This window comes from Chiloscyllium plagiosum, unplaced genomic scaffold (assembly GCF_037043375.1).
Source record: "Chiloscyllium plagiosum isolate Xiang-an unplaced genomic scaffold, Cpla_swu_hap1 HiC_scaffold_3, whole genome shotgun sequence".
NCBI classification, from domain to species: domain Eukaryota; kingdom Metazoa; phylum Chordata; class Chondrichthyes; order Orectolobiformes; family Hemiscylliidae; genus Chiloscyllium; species Chiloscyllium plagiosum.
In genome coordinates this window covers 59,100,109-59,121,035 of record NW_028270141.1, presented here as the reverse complement: position 1 = coordinate 59,121,035, position 20,927 = coordinate 59,100,109, and the positions used below count along the sequence as shown (strand labels likewise).

The 20,927-nt window shown below is 42.8% G+C and overlaps 1 protein-coding gene across 5 annotated transcripts in view; it reads right to left on the bottom strand.

Moving 5' to 3' along the window:
• The window catches only part of LOC122548623 (uridine-cytidine kinase-like 1), a 205,683-nt gene that overhangs the window by 172,210 nt on the left and 12,546 nt on the right, over positions 1–20,927 (bottom strand). For all 5 annotated transcript variants that reach the window (XM_087979769.1, XM_087979785.1, XM_087979778.1 and 2 more), the window contains exon 2: positions 17,291–17,490. In XM_087979769.1, coding sequence (XP_087835895.1) covers positions 17,291–17,490 — 200 coding nt within the window. The remainder of the gene's footprint in view (positions 1–17,290; positions 17,491–20,927) is intronic.

The window sequence follows — 20,927 nt, the reverse complement described above, 5'->3', positions numbered from 1 at the left end:
GGACAAACTTTCCTCATTCCTGAAGAAGGGCTTATGCCCGAATCGTCGATTCTCCTGTTCCCTGGATGCTGACTGACCTGCTGCGCTTTTCCAGCAACACATTTTCAGCTCTGATCTCCAGCATCTGCAGACCTCACTTTCTCCTCAGAGTAAGCTATGGACCAAGTGCAGGTAAATGACAAAGTATAGTTTAGTGTTTGTTGGTTACCATAGACATGGTGAACAAAAGGGCCTGTTTATGTGCTGGGTGACTCTATGCCTCTTAAAAACGTTCAGTTGAAACACTTATATTTCCCTATAAGTTATTTCTAGTTGAATCAATTGCTACTTTTTACAGAAGATCCTTTTCTTTGCTCTATAATCTAAAAGATAATTTACAGCTCTCCCTTATCTCCCTTTATCCAATATCTACATCATCACGATGTCTACTAAGGAAACACAAGTAGTTCAAAGGCATATATTGAGTAAAAGTTTAAAGGCATGCAACAGGGCATACACAACACACGTGATCTTCACTGTAGTAAAAAGAAAAGAGAATCCCACAGTACCTAATTAGTATCATACAATATGGCCATTAGAACTGAAACAACATTATTCAATGCATCTCAGAGGCAAAGACTTGGGCAAATAGTTAGATATAACAAAAACACTGATCCAATTTGCAAGTAACATAATATGAGGCAGACCAGTTTAATGCGGGGACGTGTGAGGTCATCTACTTGGAATTTAAAGATATATTGGAACACTAAAGTTTTGACTGGGAACAATAAACCAACTTAAAATTAAATGTTGGCCTTCACCTCAGGAGGCTGAAATAAAAAAGGGTTAGAAATTATATTACAGTAGTCAGACCACATCTGTAACGTTGTGATCTGGTTTCAAGAAAGACATATTAGCTTTGAAGGTGGTGCAGCATAGACTGATCTGAATGATGGGATTAAATGGTTCAATTGGAAAGAAACGTTACATGGACCAGATTTATATTCCCTGGTGATAGAAAATCAAGCAGTAAGCTTGTTTAAGACGATTAAAAGGTTTGGAAAGACAAGAGTGCAAAACTGGCCTCATGTAGTGGTAGGGTTAGGAGGTCTGGGTTAATCCCACCTGTCCAGAGCTATGTAATATTCTGAACAGGTTGATTAGAAATTATCTAGACTGCAAAATGATTGCTGCATGCTCAGCAAGTCCAGAACAAAAGAAACAGACAAAACCTTAAAATTAAAGCCAAATAATTCAGGGGTTGTGTCAGGAAGCAGTACTTCATACAATTGGAAGCCGAGTCTGACTTTGGTTGTGGGTAAATTGTTGGAGGTGATTTTTATGAAAGGTAGGATTCATAAACATTTAGAGAGGCAAAAATTGATAGGGGATCATTAGCCTGGTTTTGTGGGAGAAAAATAGTTTCGCACAAACTTGACTGAGTTTTTGGAGGAAGTTACAAAAAAGATTGATGAGAGCAGACCAGTAGACATTGTACTTGGCCTTTAGTAAAGCCTTTGACAAGGTTCTGCATGGTATACAAGTCAATCAATTTATGTCACATGGGATTCAAAGAGAGTTTGCCAATTGGATTCACATTTGGCTTAACAGCAGGAGACAAAAAAAAAGTGGTGGAGGGTTATTTTTCAACCTGGAGGCCTACTACCAGTAGTGACCCAGGCATTGGTTCTGGGGTCTTTATTTGTCATTTACGTAATTGATCTGGATGAGAATATAGAAGGCATGGTTACTAAGTTTGCAGATGACACCAAAATTGGTGGCATAGTAGACAGTGAAGAACATTTTCGAAGATTACAAAGAATCTTGATCAAATAGGTCACTGACTGAACTGGTCCTCACCCTGAACAACTTCTCTTTCCAATCCTCCCACTTCCTCCAAACGAAAGGAGTAGCCATGGGCACCCGCATGGGCCCCAGCTATGCCTGCCTCTTCATAGGATATGTGGAACAATCCATCTTCCGCAACTACACTGGCCCCACCCCCCACCTTTTCCTCCGCTACATCGATGACTGTATCGGCACCGCCTCGTGCTCCCACGAGGAAGTTGAACAGTTCATCCACTTCACCAACACCTTCCACCCCGACCTCAAATTCACCTGGACAGTCTCAGATTCCTCCCTCCCCTTCCTCGACCTTTCTATTTCTATCTCAGGCGACCGAATCAACACGGACATCTACTACAAACCGACCGACTCCCACAGCTACCTGGACTACACCTCCTCCCATCCTGCCCCCTGTAAAAACGCCATCCCATTCTCCCAATTCCTTCGACTCCGCCGCATCTGCTCCCAGGAGGACCAGTTCCAAAAACGCACAACCCAGATGGCCTCCTTCTTCAAGGACCGCAATTTCCCCCCCGACGTGGTCGACGATGCCCTCCACCGCATCTCTTCCACTTCCCGCTCCTCCGCCCTTGAACCCCACCCCTCCAACCGCCACCAGGACAGAACCCCACTGGTCCTCACCTACCACCCCACCAATCTCCATGTACAGCGCATCATCCGCCGTCATTTCCGCTACCTCCAAACTGACCCCACCACCAAGGATATATTTCCCTCCCCTCCCCGATCAGCATTCCGTAAAGACCACTCCCTCCGTGACTCCCTCGTCAGATCCACACCCCCCACCAACCCAACCTTCACTCTCGGCACCTTCCCCTGCAACCGCAGGAGGTGCAAGACTTGCGCCCACACCTCCCCCCTCACCTCCCTCCAAGGCCCCAAAGGAAACTTCCATATCCGCCACAGATTCACCTGCACCTCCACACATATCATCTATTGCATCCTCTGCACCCGATGTGGCCTCCTCTATATTGGGGAGACAGGCCGGCTACTTGCGGAGCGTTTCAGAGAACACCTCTGGGACACCCGGACCAACCAACCCAACCACCCTGTAGCTCAACATTTCAATTCCCCCTCCCACTCCACCAAGGATATGCAGGTCTTTGGACTCCTCCATCGTCAGACCACAACAAAACGACGGTTGGAGGAAGAACGCCTCATCTTCCGGCTAGGAACCCTCCAACCACAAGGGATGAACTCGGATTTCACCAGTTTCCTTATTTCCCCTCCCCCCACCCTGTCTCAGTCAAATCCACCAAATTCAGCACTGCCTTCCTAACCTGAGATCTTCTTCCCGACCTCTCCGCCCCCACCCCAGTCTGACCCATCACCCTCACCTTGACCTCTTTCCACCTATCACATTTCCGACGCCCCTCCCCCAAGTCCCTCCTCCCTACCTTTTATCTTAGCCTGCTGGACAAACTTTCCCCATTCCTGAAGAAGGGCTTATGCCCGAAATGTCGATTCTCCTGTTCCCTGGATGGTGCCTGACCTGCTGCGCTTTTCCAGCAACACATTTCCAGCAAATAGGTCATTGGGCTGAAAAACAGCAGGTGGAATTCAATCTGGATAAATGCGAGGTATTACATTTTTGTACAACAGGGACAGGACTTATACAATTAATGGTAAGGCCTTGGGTAGTGTTATAGACCAGAGGGACCTAGGAGTTCAGGTAAATAATTCTTTGAAGTTTCTGTCACGTATAGAGGGAATGATTAAAGAGGCATTTAGCACGCTTGCCTTAATTGCTCAGTCCTTTGAGAACAGGAGTTGGGAAGTCATGTTGAGGTTGTACTAGATGTTGGTGAGGCCTCGTCTTGAATACTGTGTCCAGTTCTTGATGTCTTGTTATATGAAGAATGTTATTAAGCTGGAGAGGGTTCAGAAGAAATGTACCAGATTGTTGTCAGACATGAAAAGCTCGAGTCATAAAGAAAGGCTGTATAGGTTAGGACTTTTTTCACTGGAGCGGAGGAGGTTGAGAGGTGACACTCGGGTCATAAGTATAGACAGGCTTCATGGTAGGTGCCTTTTCCCTCGGATGGAAGGAAGGATTACAAGACAAAATTTAAAGGTGGGAGAAGAACAATACAAAAAAAAAAGACACAAGGGGCTTTTTTTTTAGAAAAACACAAAAAAGAGTGGTTCGCATGTGGAATGATCATCCTGAGAAAGTGATAGATGCAGGTATAGTTACAATATTTAAAACACATTTGGATAAGTACATGAATAGTAAAGGTTTCAAGAGATATGGACCAGGATTGGCAGGTCGGACTAGTTTAGGTTGGAATTTTGTTCAGCAAGGACAAGGAAGACCAAAAGGGCTTGTTTCCATGCTATACGACTCCTATGACTGTCATGAGTCCTGACCACGGAGACAGGCCCTTTGGCCCAAACTGGTCCATGCTGGCCAAAATGTCTATCCACTAGAACCAAATTTCCCTGCACTTCTACTCCTTTCCTATACATGTATTTGTATATGCCTTTTAAATGTTATCAATGTACCAACCTCAACCGCTGAAAGCTCATTCCTTTTACTCTGTAAAAGGTTGCCCCTCAGGTTCCTTTTTATTTTCTTTCTCCTCCAACCTTAAACTGATGCCCTCTAGTCCTCAATTTCCCAACCCTGAGAAAAATATTCACCCTATCAATGCCACCCATGATCTTATACACCTCTATAAGATCTCCCCTCATTCTCCTACGATCTAAAGGAAGAGGTCCTAGCTTGTCCAACCTCTCCCTACAACTTAGACCACTGAGTCCTGGCAACATCCTTGTAAATTTCTTCTGTACTCTTTCCAGTTTAATAACATCCTTCCTACAGTTTTGGTCACCTTGCTGAACACAATACTCTAAGTGCAGCCACACCAATGGTCTGTACAGCTGTAACAATTTCCCAATGTCTATGCTCAGTGCCCTGACTGAAGGCCAGTGCCAAAAGCCTTCCTCACTGCCCTGTCTACCTGTGACCCCACTTTCAGAGAACTGGTGAACCTGAACTCCAAGGTCCTATTCCACTACACTCCTTAAAGTCTTAACTCCACTCACCATGAAACTTCTACCTTGATTTGGACTTTGCCATATGCAAGACCTCACACTTATCGATATTAGATTAGATTACCTACAGTGTGGAAACAGGCCTTTTGGCCCTCCAAGTCCACACTGACCCTCTGAAGAGTAACCTACCCAGACCCATTCCCTGTATTTACCCCTGATTAATGCACCTAACACTATGGACAATTTAGCACTGCCAATTCACCTGCAGATTTGGATTGTGGGAGGAAACCCACACAGACACGGGGAGAATGTGCAAACTCCACACAGACAGTGGCACGAGGCTAGAATCGAAACAGGGTCACTGGCACTGTGAGGCAACAGTACTAACCACTGAGCCACCGCGCTGATCTATTAAACTCAATTTGCAATTTCTCAACCAACTTCCTCAGCTGATCAAGAACCTGCTGCAATTTCTGATAGCCAGTATCGTGGACAGAGAGAAAGGTTATTTTAGTGTCATCTGCAAACTTATTAATCATCCAAGTCATTGATATAGATAACAAACAGTAATGGGCCAGCACTGACCCTAGGCACTCTACTAGTCACAGGTCTCCAGTCTAACAAGCATCCTTCCTCTATTACCCTCTGCTTCCTAAGATCAAGCCAATTTTGTATCCAATTTGCCAGCTCACCCTGGAATCCATGTAATCTAACCTTCTGGAGCTGCCTACCATGTGAAACCTTATCAAAAGCCATACTGAAATCCATACGGACTACGTCTACCACCCTGCCCTCATCAACCTTCCTGGTCACTTCATGTCCCTCAAATTTATTAGAGGTCTTTGATCTCCCACACACAAATCCATGCGGACTACTCCTAATCAAACCCGGTCTTTTCAAATGCATGCGTACCTTAACTCTTAATCTTTTCATCCAACTTACCTACCACAGATGTTAGACTTCCTGGTCTATAGTTCCCAGGCTTTTCTTTGCAACCCTTCTTAAGTAAGCACACAACAGTCGCTATACTCCAGTTGAGCATGACCTCACCTATGGCTAACAATAATGCAAAATATCAACTAGGGCCCCCACTTTTTTTTTTAAAAATCTAGCCACTTGCAGTGCTCTTGGATATATCTGGTTAGGACCAAGAGATTTATCCACCTTCATAGTGTTACAAAATGGCAGAATTATGAACCAAACACCCAGAAAACCCAGAAAAAGCTCACCTTGTCTTAATCTGTTAAAATGGGTGACAGAACTCCCAAATTCTACTATTTAAAGACAACAACTTCAATTTATTCTTTAACTCTAAAAATGAACATTAAACAACAATTCACAACTCTAAGCCCCCTTTCTCAATGTTTGACAGGAGAAATCGTGCGACTCGCCAAGAAGAAAAGGGAACCATAAGGTCCAGGCAGCTAAGAACAGAACAGGACTTGGAGGAATATCAGGAGAGTAGGACCAATATTAAACGAGGAATCAAGTAGACTAAAAGGGATCACTAAAATAACTTTAGCGAGCAGAATTAAGGAGAATCCCAAGGCCTTTTATTCATATGTAAGAAGCAAGAGGGTAACTAGAGAAAGGGTTGGTCCACTAAAGGATAAGGAAGGAAGATTGTGTGCCAAACCTGAGAAAATGGGTGAGATTCTCAATCATCACTTTGCAACAGTATTCACTGAGGAGGGGGACACGATGAAATTTGAGATTAGAGATAGAAGTTTGTTTACTCTGGATTACGTTAACATAAGGAGGGAAGATGTGTTAGGTAGGCTACAGGATATTAAGGCAGACAAATCCCCAGGACCAGATGGGATCTATCCCAGGTTATTGAGGGATGCAACAGAGGAAATAGCTGGGGCCCTGACAGATCCTTTGTAGCATCCTTTAACACAGGTGAAGTGGCAGAGGACTGGAGGGTTGCTCATGTTGTCCCCCTGTACAAGGGTAGTAGGGATATTCCAGGTAATTACAGACCACTGAGTCTGATGTCAGTGGTGGGAAAGTTGCAGGAGAAGGTACAGAGGGATAAAATCTATTTATATTTAGAAAAGAATGGGCTTATCAGTGATAAGCAACATGGTTTTGTGTGGGGGAGAGCATGCGTACCAACCTAATAGATTTCTTTGAGGGAGTGACCAAGTTGCTAGATGAAGAAGGGCTGCAGATGTTACATACATGGACTTTAGTAAGGCGGGTTTGATAAGATTGTCCATGGTAAACTTGTAGAGAAAGTGAAGGCACATGGTTGTGCAGGGTATTCTAGCTAGGTGGATAAAGTGGTTGAGCAACAGGAGACAGTAGTTGTTGAAGGGAGTTTCTCAAAATGGTGAAAGGTGACCAGTGGTGTCCCAAAGGGATCAGTGTTGGAGTCACTGTAGTTTGTGATATATATAAATGATCTGGAAGAGGCATTGTTGGTCTGATCAGTAAGTTTGCAAATGACACAAAGATTGGTGGAGTAGCAGAAAGCATAGAGGACTGTCAAAAGAATACAGGAGAATATAGATAGACTGGAGAGTTGGGCAGAGAGGAAACAGATGGCTGCACAGATGGATAGAGTAGTCAAGGCGGCATATGGTATGCCTGGCTTCATCGGACGTAGTATTGAATATAAGAGATGACAGGTCATATTAAAATTGTACAAAACTTTGATTTGGTCGCATTTTAGAATACTGTGTGCAGTTCTGATCGCCACATTAGCGGAAGGATGTGGACGCTTTGGAAAGGGTGCAGAGAAGGTTTACAAGGATGCTGCCTGGTATGGAAGGTGCTAGCAATGAAGAGAGAGGTTGAGTAGATTAGGATTGTTTTCATTAGAAAAAAGGAGATTGAGGGGAGACCTGATTGAGGTCTACAAAATCATGAAGGGTATAGACAGGGTGGATAGAGATAAGCTTTTTCCCAGGGTGAGGGATTCAATAACAAGAGGTTACGCATTCAAGGTGAGAGGTGAAACGCTTAAAGGGGATACACGTGAAAAATATTTTACAGAGAGGGTGGTAGGTGTCTGGAAAGCTTTGCCAGCAGAGGCAGGAGAGGCAAACACTAGATTCATTTAAGGTGCATCTGGATGGATGCATGAGTAGGTGAGGGAGCAGAGGGATGCAGATGCTTAGGAATTTGGCGATAGGTTTAGACAGTGGATTTAGATCGGCCCTCCAAGCCTGAGCCAAAAGGACCTGTTCCTGGGCCATAAAATTTCTTTGTTAACTGCTTATTATCCACCTCAAACTCTATAACAATATACTGTTCCAAGAAAAACAACTTTTTAAAATTAAATCTACATAATTTCAAAACCATACAGGGGCTGTCTTCTTCCGGCTGAAGATCTCCCTAAGTTGTCTTCTTTCTTTTTCCTGTGAAGTGTTTCATATGATAAAGGTAGCTTGGATAGAGAGTATTTCAATCTTTTGGGTCTCTCTCTTTCTCTCTCTCTATAGCAGTTACTCTGTCTGATTTTCAAAATGCCCGCTTTTATTTATACCCCCAACATCGGATCGTCTCATTTGCTTGATGTTTGCAAAACAATAAATTCAAACTCAATTGGGTTTTAGTATCTGAGGCATAATTCAAATTGATTTAGCAACAATGCAAATTTAACCAAACAGCAACCAACTCCAGTATCCATTTCACAGCCAAATGTTACATATTTTCAATTTTCCAGTATACTGAGACTGCTAACTAGTCATACAATAGGTGCTTGTAAGCTCTCAGTGCAAAACAGCATTCACTCTCAACAGTGAGAATGTCTATAGGGTATAAGCAGGCAGGGAAAGAGTTAAGTTCTGAGTTTTGTGAAACAAGAGATTTAGCTGAGCATGACTCCGATCAGATAAGAACTTGCAGTTAACAACAGGGTGCTAGAGGCAAGAGTAATGGGTTAACAAGATGGAAAAGCATTCATGATGTAGAGCCATTTAACAAGATGACGTAGCATTCCGTATGTAAAATCAGTTAACAAGGTGCAAAGTATCCAACGTATGAATCCAGTTAACAAGGTTAAGTACATTCATTGTATAACAGTAAAGGGCTTAGTCTCTGCCTATTGATACTCATTGATTGTAACGGTCACCCAATTAATATTTTTGTTGCCTTATCTGAATGTTCTTCCCTGTAAAATGACTATATAGTTCGTTGAGAAACTGCTGTTCTAGAGAAGACCGTGAACTCATGTCTCTGTGCACTTGGGCGATCATTCTCTCCCTCCAAGGCCTGGAATAAATATGAAGGAGGTAAAACTATACTGTGCCTCTCAGCATTTTCTTTCGACTGAGGGGGGAAGAAAAACAGGACGACAATAAAGGTACAGTACACCCAACAACGCCCCTACTGTGATAGGGACTTGCCCAAGACACCACTACCAACTTCCTCAAGTTTCCAAGTCTTCATGTCCTTCTCCATGGTAAACACAGGAAAAATATTCATTGAGAATCTCACCCATCTCCTCCAGTACTACACATACATATCTACTTTGGTCTTTGAGTGGCCTTATTTTCTCTCTAGTTATTCTTTTTCCTTTACTATCCTTAAAGAACCTCTTTGGATCCACCCTCATCTTCTCAGGCAAGGCTATCTTGTGCCCCCTTATTGTCCTCCTGATTTCTTTCTTCAGCAAACTCCTGTATTCTTACATACCTCCCTTGATCCCAGCTGTCTGCCCCTGAACCACGCCTCTTTTTTTTCCTGGTCATTGCCTCAATGTCTCTTGTCATTCAGGGTTCACTATTACTGCCAACCTTACTCTCACAGGAACGTAAAGACCTTGAACTCTAGTTCTCAATTTTTAAGGCCTCCCACTTGCCAGAGGGCCCTTTCCCTTTGAATTGTTTTGATTTGAAAAACTGGTCTGAATGTAGTTTAAAAAAAAACTAAAAATCACAACACCAGGTTATAGTGCAACAGTTTTATTTGGAATTACTCGCTTTCAGAGCACTGCTTCTTCATCAGATAGCTGTGGAGCAGGGTCATACAATGCAGAATAGCAAAAGATTAGTGTCATGCAACTGCAACAATATATTGACAAACGATATAATGAACCAAAACCTGCAACCCTTGCTAAAAGATGAAAGAAAGACTTAACAGTGATCTAGGTTTGTTCAACATATCAACTCAGTTGCATGACACTATGATCTTTTGCTATAAATTCTGTGTCTTATGATCTTGCTCCATAGCTACTTGATGAAGGAGCAACGCTTCGAAAGCTAGTACTTCCAAATAAACCGGTTGTGATTTTTATCTGTGTCCACCCTAGTCCATCATCAGCACCTCCACATCACAAAAAAAAAGTTTGAAAGAGGCTGCAACTTTGAAAGCAGGTGAGCTGACACCCATTGCAGGCATCATGTAAACAACATGATTTGAACAAGGAGAAATTGAAATGGAGTTGCAAAGAATTTAGAGCCAAGGTTTGGGGGGGCGGTGGGTTGGCAGGTGGTACAGGAGCTGCTTTGGCTAACAAGAGGTTGATTGGTTTATGGACTACAGACTAGTTATCAATGACCATCAGCCTTTACCTGCCAACTACAGTTACTTGGTTCTCAGGCCTACTTGCGGAGCGTTTCAGAGAACACCTCTGGGACACCCGGACCAACCAACCCAACCACCCTGTGGCTCAACATTTCAATTCCCCCTCCCACTCCACCAAGGATATGCAGGTCTTTGGACTCCTCCATTGCCAGACCACAACAACACGACGGTTGGAGGAAGAGCGCCTCATCTTCCGCCTAGGAACCCTCCAACCATAAGGGATGAACTCGGATTTCACCAGTTTCCTCATTTCCCCTCCCCCCACCTTGTCTCAGTCAAATCCATCGAACTCAGCACCCCCTTCCTAACCTGCAATCTTCTTCCTGACCTCTCCGCCCCCACCCCAGTCTGACCGATCACCCTCACCTTGACCTCCTTCCACCTATCGCATTTCCTATGCCCCTCCCCCAAGTCCCTCCTCCCTACCTTTTATCTTAGCCTGCTGGACACACTTTCCTCATTCCTGAAGAAGGGCTTATGCCCGAAACATCGATTCTCCTGTTCCCTGGATGCTGCCTGACCTGCTGCGTTGTTCCAGCAACACATTTTCAGCTCTGATCTCCAGCATCTGCAGACCTCACCTTCTCCTCTCAGGCAACTGTACACCTTGGGGCTGGGAACAAGTTAGAGAGCTTTCCAGTTCTTCCCCAGTTCAGGAGTGGTCTTTCTGTTCTCTGCGGTCAATAAGTCTGAAAGAAACCAGTTTAGCTTTCCTGCAATCATAATTGTAAGCTGTGACATTTAAGTGATGAGTCGGAAACTTTATTCCAAAAAAGGAAACCAGCCACCTAGTGTTTCACCAATGGATGCAACTGAAGAAATATAACTGAAGCAACATGCTCGTCAAATCATAAGTATCATCTCAAAATCAGGACATGGGAACAAAGACAAGTGAACTGTCTTTCCAGTTTCTCCCTCAGTCCTCAGCTTATGTTACCATGTCTATTTCTTTTGTCTGTGCAAGGGTGCATTCTTATTTTATTTAGTACTCTATATGTCAATTCTCCACAACTGTTTACTTGTATTTATAGTTAATCTCTCTAGTCCGAGGTACAGACAGACGTTTCTGTGACCAGCAGCAAAAAAGCAGAATGGTGTGTTGCTTCCCTGGTGCCAGAATCAAGGATGTCTCAGAGAGAGTGCAGAATGTTCTCACGGAGGAGAGGGGCCAGCAAGAGGTCATTGTCCACATTGGAACAAATGACATAGGATGGGAAAAGGTTGAGATTCTGAAGGGAGATTACAGAGAGTTAGGCAGAAATTTAAAAAGGATGTCCTCGAGAGTGTAATATCTGGATTACTCCCAGTGCTACGAGCTAGTGAGGACAGGAATAGGAGGATAGAGCAGATGAATGCATGGCTCAGGAGCTGGTGTATGGGAGAAGGATTCACATTTTTGGATCATTGGAATCTCTTTTGGGGTAGAAGTGACCTTGATAATTATGTACCTGTCAGGCAGGGAGGAAAGGGTCGTGCGAGGGAGCCGTGGTTTAATAAGGAATTGGAATCCCTTGTTAAATGGAAGAGGGCGGCCTATCTCAAGATGAGACGTGAAGGTTCAATTGGGGCGATTGAGAGTTATAGGGTAGCCAGGAAGGACCTGAAGAGAGAGCTAAGAGCAGCAAGGAGGGGACATGAAAGGTCCTTAGTCGGTAGGATTAGGGAAAACCCTAAGACTTTCTATAGGTATGTTAGGAATAAAAGAATGACTAGGGTAGGAATAGGTCCAGTCAAGGATAGTAGTGGGAAGTTGCGTGTGGAGGCGGAAGAGATTGGGGAGACACTGAATGAATACTTTTCTTCAGTATTTACTCAGGAACAGGGCATTGTCGTCGATGTGAATACTGAGTCACAAATAAGTAGAATGGATGGCTTTGAGGTATGTAGAGAAGAGGTGTTGGAAATCCTGGAAAAGGTGAAAATAGATAAGTCCCCTGGGCCTGATGGCATTTATCCTAGGATTCTCTGGGAAGCAAGGGGGGAGATTGCAGAGCCATTGGCCTTGATTTTTATGTCCTCTTTGTCTACTGGAGTAGTGCCAGAAGACTGGAGGATAGCAAATGTGGTTCCCTTGTTCAAAAAGGGGAGTAGGGATAACCCTAGTAACTATAGGCCGGTGAGTCTCACTTCTGTTGTGGGCAAAGTCTTAGAGAGAATTGTAAGGGATAGGATTTATGCACATCTGGATAGGAATAATGTGATCAAGGATAGTCAGCATGGTTTTGTGAAGGGCAGGTCGTGCCTCACAAACCTTATTGAATTCTTTGAAAAGGTGACGAAGGAGGTTGATGAGGGGAAAGCGGTAGATGTGGTATATATGGATTTTAGTAAGGCGTTTGATAAGGTTCCCCATGGTAGGCTACTGCAGAAAATACGGAGATATGGCATTGAGGGTGAGTTGGAGGTTTGGATTAGGAATTGGCTGGATGGAAGAAGACAGAGGGTAGTAGTTGATGGCAAAGTTTCTTCATGGAGTGCCGTCACTAGCGGTGTTCCGCAAGGATCTGTTTTGGGACCATTGCTGTTTGTCATTTTTATAAATGACCTGGAAGAGGGGTTAGAAGGTTGGGTGAGCAAGTTTGCGGATGATACGAAAGTCGGAGGAGTTGTTGACAGTGAGGAAGGATGTGGCAGGTTACAGCAGGATATAGAGAAGCTGCAGAGCTGGGCAGAAAGGTGGCAAATGGAATTCAATGTAGCTAAGTGTGAGGTGATTCACTTTGGGAAGAATAACAAAAAGATGGGGTACTGGGCTAATGGTCGGATACTTGGTAGTGTGGATGAGCAGAGGGATCTTGGTGTCCATGTACACAGATCTCTCAAAGTTGCCACCCAGGTAAATAGTGCGGTGAGGAAGGCATATGGCGTACTGGCTTTTATTGGTAGAGGAATTGAGTTCCGGAGTCCTGAGGTCATGATGCAGTTGTATAAGACTCTGGTGCGGCCGCATCTGGAATATTGTGTGCAGTTTTGGTCGCCATACTATAGGAAGGATGTGGAGGCACTGGAACGGGTGCAGAGGAGGTTTACCAGGATGTTGCCTGGTATGGAAGGAAGATCGTATGAGGAAAGACTGAGACACTTGGGGCTGTTTTCATTAGAGAAAAGAAGGTTTAGGGGTGACTTGATTGAGGTGTACAAGATGATTAGGGGGTTAGATAGGGTTGACAGTGTGAACCTTTTCCCGCGTATGGAGTCGGGTATTACAAGGGGGCATAGCTTTAAATTAAGGGGGGGTAGATATAGGACTGAGGTTAGGGGTAGGTTCTTCACTCAGCGAGTCGTAAGTTCATGGAATGCCCTGCCAGTAGCAGTGGTGGACTCTCCCTCTTTATGGGCATTTAAGCGGGCATTGGATAGGTATATGGAGGATAGTGGGTTAGTATAGGTTAGGTGGGCTTGGATCGGCGCAACATCGAGGGCCAAAGGGCCTGTACTGCGCTGTATTCTTCTATGTTCTATGTTCTATGACCTGTACAAGAAGGACAGATTGCACATAAATTGAAAGGGGAGTAACATACGGGCAGGGAAATTTGCTAGAGCTGTTCGGGAGGATTTAAACTAGTAAGGTGGGGGTGGGGTGGGACCCAGGGAGATAGTGAGGAAAGAGATCAATCTGAGACTGGTACAGTTGAGAACAGAAGCTAGTCAAAACAGGTCAGGGCTGGCAGGGACAAGGTAGGACTAATAAATTAAACTGCATTTATTTCAATGCAAGGGGCCTAACAGGGAAGGCAGATGAACTCAGGGCATGGTTAGGAACATGGGACTGGGATATCATAGTAATTACACAAACATGGCTCAGGACTGACAGCTTAAATGTTCCAGGATACAAATGCTACAGGAAGAACAGAGAGGTGGAGTGGCATTTTTGATAAGGGATAGCATTACAGCTGTGCTGAGGGAGGATATTCCCGGAAATACATCCAGGGAAGTTATTTGGGTGGAACTGAGAAATAAGAAAGAGATGATCACCTTATTGGGATTGTATTACAGACCCCTTAATAGTCAGAGGGAAATTGAGAAACAAACTTGTAAGGAGATCTAAGCTAAGCTATCTGTAAGAATAATAGGGTGGTTATGGTAGGGGATTTTAACTTTCCAACCATGGACTGGGACTGCCACACAGTGTTAAGGGTTGGATGGAGAAGAATTTGTTAAGTGCGTATAAGACAATTTTCTGATTCAGTATGTGGACGTACCTACTAGAGAAGGTGCAAAACTTGACCTACTCTTGAGAAATAAGGCAGGGCAGGTTACGGAGGTGTCAATGGGGATGCACTTTGGGGCCAGTGACCATAATTCTATTAGATTTAAAATAATGATGGAAAAGGATAGACCAGATCTAAAAGTTGAAGTTCTAAATTGGAGAAAGGCCAATTTTGACAGTATTAGGCAAGAACTTTTGAAAGCTAATTGGGGGCAAATGTTCACAGGTAAAGGGATGGTTGGAAAATGGGAAGCCTTCAGAAATGAGATAACAAGAATCCAGAGAAAGTATATTCCTGTCAGGGTGAAAGGGAAGGCTGGTACGTATGGGGAATGCTGGATGACTAAAGAAATTGAGGGTTTGGTTAAGAAAAAGAAGGAAAGCATATGTCAGGTATAGACAAGATAGATCGACTGAATCCGAAGAGAATAAAGGAAGTAGGAGTATCATTAAGAGGGAAATCAGGAGGGCAAAAAAGAGGAAATGAAATAGCTTTGGCAAATAGAATTAAGGAGAATCCAAAGAATTTTTACAAATACATTAAGGACAAAAGGGTAACTCAGGAGAGAATAGGGCCCCTCAAAAGATCAGCAAGGCGGCCTTTGTGTGGAGCCACAGAAAATGGGGGAGATACTAAGTGAGTATTTTGCATCAGTATTTACTGTGGAAAAGGATATGGAAGATGTAGACAGTCGGGAAATAGATGGTGACATCTTGCAAAATGTCCATATTATAGGAGGAGGAAGTACTGGATGTCTTGAAACGGGTAAAGGGGGATAAATCCCCAGGACCTGAACAGGTGTACCCTAGAACTCTGTGGGAAACTAGAGAAGAAGTGATTGCTGGGCCTCTTGCTGAGATATTTGTATCATCATTAGTCACAGGTGAGGTGCCAGAAGACTGAAGGTTGGCAAACGTGGTGCCACTGTTTAAGAAGGGTGGTAAGGACAAGACAGGGAACTACAGACCAGTGAGCCTGACGTTGGGGTGGGCAAGTTGTTGGAGGGAATCTTGAGGGACAGGATGTACATTTATTTGAAAAGGCAAGGACTGATTAAGGATAGTCAACATGTCTCACAAACTTGATTGAGTTTTTTGAGGAAGTAACAAAGAGGATTGATGAGGACAGAGCAGTAGATGTGATCTATATGAACTTGAGTAAGGCATTTGATAAGGTCCCCCATGGGAGACTGATTAGCAAGGTTAGATCTCACAGAATACAGGGAGAACTAGCCATTTGGATACAGAACTGGCTCAAAAAGGTAGAAGACAAGAGGGTGGTGGTGGAGGGTTGTTTTTCAGACTGGAGGCCTGTGACCAGTGGAGTGCCACAAGGATTGGCACTGGGTCCTCGACTTTTCATCATTTACATAAGTGATTTGGATGCGAGTATAAGAGGTACAGTTAGTAAGTTTGCAGATGACACCAAAATTGGAGGTGCAGTGGACAGCGAAGAGGGTTACCTCAGATTACAACAGGATCTTGACCAGATGGGCCAATGGGCTGAGAAGTGGCACTTGGAGCATAATTTAGATAAATGTGAGGCGCTGCATTTTGGGAAAGAAAATCTTAGCAGGACTTATACACTTAATGGTAAGGTCCTAGGGAGTGTTGCTGAACAAAAAGAGACCTTGGAGTGCAGGTTCATAGCTCCTTGAAAGTGGAGTCGCAGGTAGATAGGATAGTGAAGAAGGCGATTGGTATGCTTTCCTTTACTGGTCAGAGTATTGAGTACAGAAGTCGGGAGTTCATGTTGTGACTGTACAGGACATTGGTTAGGCGTGCAATTCTGGTCTCTTTCCTATCAGAAAGATGTTGTGAAACTTGAAAGTGTTCAAAAAAGATTTACAAGGATGTTGCCAGGGTTGAAGGATTGGAGCTGTAGGGAGAGGTTGAACAGGCTGAGGCTGTTTTCCCTGGAGCGTCGGAGGCTGAGAAGTGACCTTAGAGGTTTACAAAATTATGAGGGGCATGGATAGGGTAAATAGGCAAAGTCTTTTCCCCAGGGGTCAGGAGGTGCAGAACTAGAGGGCATAGGTTTGGGGTGAGAGAGGGGAAAGATATAAAAGAGACCTACGGGGCAATTTTTCACACAGAGTGGTACGGGTATGGAATGAGGTGCCAGTGGAAGTGGTGGAGGCTGGTACAATTGCAACATTTAAGAGGCATTTGGATGAGTATATGAATAGGAAGGGTTTGCAGGGATAATAGGTCGGGTGCTGACAGGTGGGACTAGATTGGGTTGGGATATCTGGTCGGCATGGACGTGTTGGACCGAAGGGTCTGTTTCCATGCTGTACATCTCTATGACTTGTAATAGAGAAACTTGGTTCTGCAAGTCAGATAAATTTTTAGATGTGCTTTTTAGATGTTTTTAACCTGGGAATAGCTCGATTTCCAGTTCACTACCCAAACTAAGTCATAACAGTCAAAGTCTGAAAGTCTCTCCTTCAAAAAACTTTGAGCTTGGTCAGTTTAAATTTTCAAATGGAGACTGATAGTTTTTTGGATAGGTGAGGGTAATATGGGACATGAAACCAAAGTGGGTACATAATGTTGAGGTATTAAGCCATGGTCTGTCCAAAATACAGAATGTGATCAAAAGGCTTACTTTCGTTCACTTGTTCCATTATTCTGCGTTATCAAGGTTTAAAATCATATTTCACTTTAATTGCGATGAATACTGTGTAAAACAGTATTACTTACCAATAACAAATGCTTCTTTAAATGGAGTTCCTGACTCATTGTACCAGGGAGGTCGCCCTGCAGTGTAGATGGTGCGCTTGCTCGTCCTTAGAAGTGGTGGTTCGGATTTACTTTGGCTTGTTGTTCTTTTCCGTGGAGAAAGAGATGGAGTTAATGGTAGCCGAGAGAACAAACTGTCCAAGGAATCCTCGCCACTACCACTAGGATAGAATATGTAGCATATTAGTCATACTTATTTGCGCAATTACATATTCAGAATTACATATTACATAAACAAAAATAAAAAAGGTTATTATATGTGTGGTATTCATCAGACCACATTTACAATATTATGAGCAAGATGTATTGGCCCCAGAGCACGTTCATGAAAATGATCTCAGGAATTAAAGGCTTAACATTTGAGGAACGTTTGAGGACTTTACTCGATAGAATTTAGAAGAGGGGGATCTGATTTAAACTTATGAATACTGAATGGCCTGGACAGAGTGGACGTCGGGAAGATGTTTTCATTGACAGAAGAGATAAGGACACAAAGGCAGTGTCTTCAAGTAAAGAGACGACCTTTCAGGACAGTGAAAACGAGAAAATTCTTTACAGGAGATGGTGAATCTGTGGAATTCATTGCCACAGGAAGTTGTGGGGGTCAGGTCACTGAGTATATTTAAAAACAGAGATAGATAACTTCTTGATTGCCAAGGGGATCAAACGTTATGGGGAGAAGGCGGAAAAATGGGGTTGAAAAACCTATCGACCATGATTAAATGGTGGAGCAGATTCAATGGGCCAAATGGCCTAATTTTTGCTCTTATGGTTTTATGATAATTTGGGTAAATTATTAGTACAGATTAAAATACATACACACTACCTGCTAACCAAATTGGCTGCACATTGGACAATGCTGGGAACCAAAATCTTAAGGGTTCTTGACACTTCAGAAGAATGGGAGGCTAGAAAAGGTGTTGAGGTAAGTCTGGTAATTCAGGGAACATTAGTATACTAGAGATCTAACGTTTGTTCTAAAGGTTAAGATGCAGAATCAATTCGGCTCGAGAAAAGAAACAGGAAAAAAAAGTAAGAAGTCTGTCTGAGACTAGTGCAAGATCCCCTATGGAGTAGCAAAAGTATAGAACAGAGTATTTAAGAAAAATGGGAATTTGAAACAAAATGTTAAACAGTAATTGCAGATTATTTTCAATTACATGAATCAGATTAAGAAAAATAGCCTGGAGAACAAATAGCATCAAATCCCTACATAGAACAATGCAGAATCCCTACAAGTCCACACGGACCCTCGGAAGAGTAACCCACCCAGACCCATTCCCCTACTCTATTATTCTATATTTACCCCTGACTAATGCATCTAACCTACACTTCCTGAACACTATGGGGCAATTTAGCATGGCCAATTTACCTAACCCGCACATTTTTGGGCTGTAGGAGGAAACCAGAGCACCTGGAGGAAGCCCAGACACAGACAGGGAGAATGTGCAAACTCCATACAGTCGCCCAAGGTTAAACCCGGATCCCTGGCGCTGTGAGGTAGCAGTGCTAAACCATTGAGTGGGATGGCATGGTGGCTCACTCTGAATAAGTTCAGAGTGTACCTGGACAATGTTGTTTTTCACCAGACAGAAGACTATTCTGGACCTGGTCATGTGCAATGGAACAGGGCTAATGACCTCATTTGTAAAAGGAGTGTCGAGGTAGCGGTGGTAATATCATAATTAAATTTCACATCCAGTTTGACAGTGACAAGTGTAGGTCTAAAACACATGTTTTGAACATAAATAAAAGGTAATTAACAAGGGTTTAATAAGTAGAATAAGGCAGAAAGTTAGTTTGACGCACAAAAATAGATAGCAAGAGATTCTATTATGTAAAAAGGTTAAGAATAGCTAAAATAAGTATTAGTGCCCTCAACAGCAAGACTTGGAAATTGGGAAGCATTAAGTCAACATTTTCTGTGTCTGTCTTCATTGCAGAGGTCACAAATACCAGCAAGGGAAGCAATGGAGAAATTTAAAGTATTTACAATGATAGAGAAAGGCACTCAGAAAAATCAAGAATAAAACGCTGACGTGACCCCAGAATCTGCCGCATGCATCTAGGCTCTTAAAAGAAGTGGCGGCTGAGATAGGAACAAATTGTTTTAATTTTGAGGCTCTGCAAGGATCCCATCAACCACAACTTTAGCAAATGTAACTTCCCTATTCAAGAAAGGAGCAAACTTAGACTAACATCTGTCATGGAGAGTATGCTCTGATCTATATTTCAATCAGTTATGAGATTTTGTGAAAATGAAATCACCCTTGACTAATTTATTGGAATTATTTGAGGATGTGACAAGCAATGTGGATAAGTGAGAAGCTGTGGAAGTAGCTTAAATGGATTTGATAAAGTGTTACATCAAAGTTACTGTTCAAAGTAAGAACTCACTGTATAGGAGGTAATTATTAACATGGATAAAGGATAGGTTAACTCACAAGAAGCAAGGATAAATGATTCGTTTTTTTGGGAATGATGAGCTGCAACTGTTTGAGTGTCACAGAAGTCACTACTGAGGCCTTAATTATTCTATGTCAATCTATATCAATGACTTGGATGAAGGGACCAAATAAAAGGTTGCAAAATTTACTGATGACAAAATGAGAGGTAGGACACTTTAGTTCTAAGAGGGCTTGGGGATCTGAAAAGGAATATAGATAGGTTAAGTGTATGGGCAAAAATTGAAGATGGGAGTTTAATGTGGAAAAATGTGAACTTAACCATTTTGGCAGAAAGAATAAAAAAGATATTTAAATAGAGAGAGAGAGAGAGAGAGAGAGAGAGAGAGAGAGAGAGAGAGAGAGAGAGAGATCGCAGAACTCTGCAGTAAAAGATCTAGGCATCTCTGTAAATGAATCATTAAAAATTAGTGTGCAGATACAGCAAGTTATTAGAAAAGAAATGGAATGTTGTTAGGTTATTCCAAGGGGAATAGAATATTAAAAAAAGTAGGGATGATCTGCTAAAGTATACTGAGCATCGATTGAACTACTTCAGTTGTGATCCAATGATCTGATTTGATAAAGGATATATAATTGAATCTTACAGTTCAGAGAAGGTTCACTTGACAAATTCCTGGGATAAAACCTTGAGAAAAATCTTGTAAGGAAGGGTTCAACAGATTGAGCTTATATCCATTGGGGTTCAGAAGATTTATGGAAGCATATAAAAAGGACTTGACAAGGTGGATACTGAGGGGATTATTTTCTCCCCTCTGGGACATATTTGGAAAAAATAAGTCTCCAATTTAGGATGAGGATTTATTTCTCTGAACGTTCTTACTCTGTGGAATTTTTCTACCCCAAAGAGCAATGAGGATAGGTTGATTGAATATTTTAAAGATTGAGTTAAGACAGATTAACAACTGCATGGGTGTGAACGATTGTAGGGCAATACAAAGAGTTGAGGGCACAGATTAGCCATGATCTTATGCACAGCAGATTCAATGTGCCTATTTATAAATTGTATGATTGTAACATTGAAAATTCCTGCTCAACTTAAGAATTAGTTATAAAATACTTAAGATATTTAGAATGCAGTTTAGTAACTCAGAGCTTCATTAGTGACAATAAATTTCAACTTCATAGATATA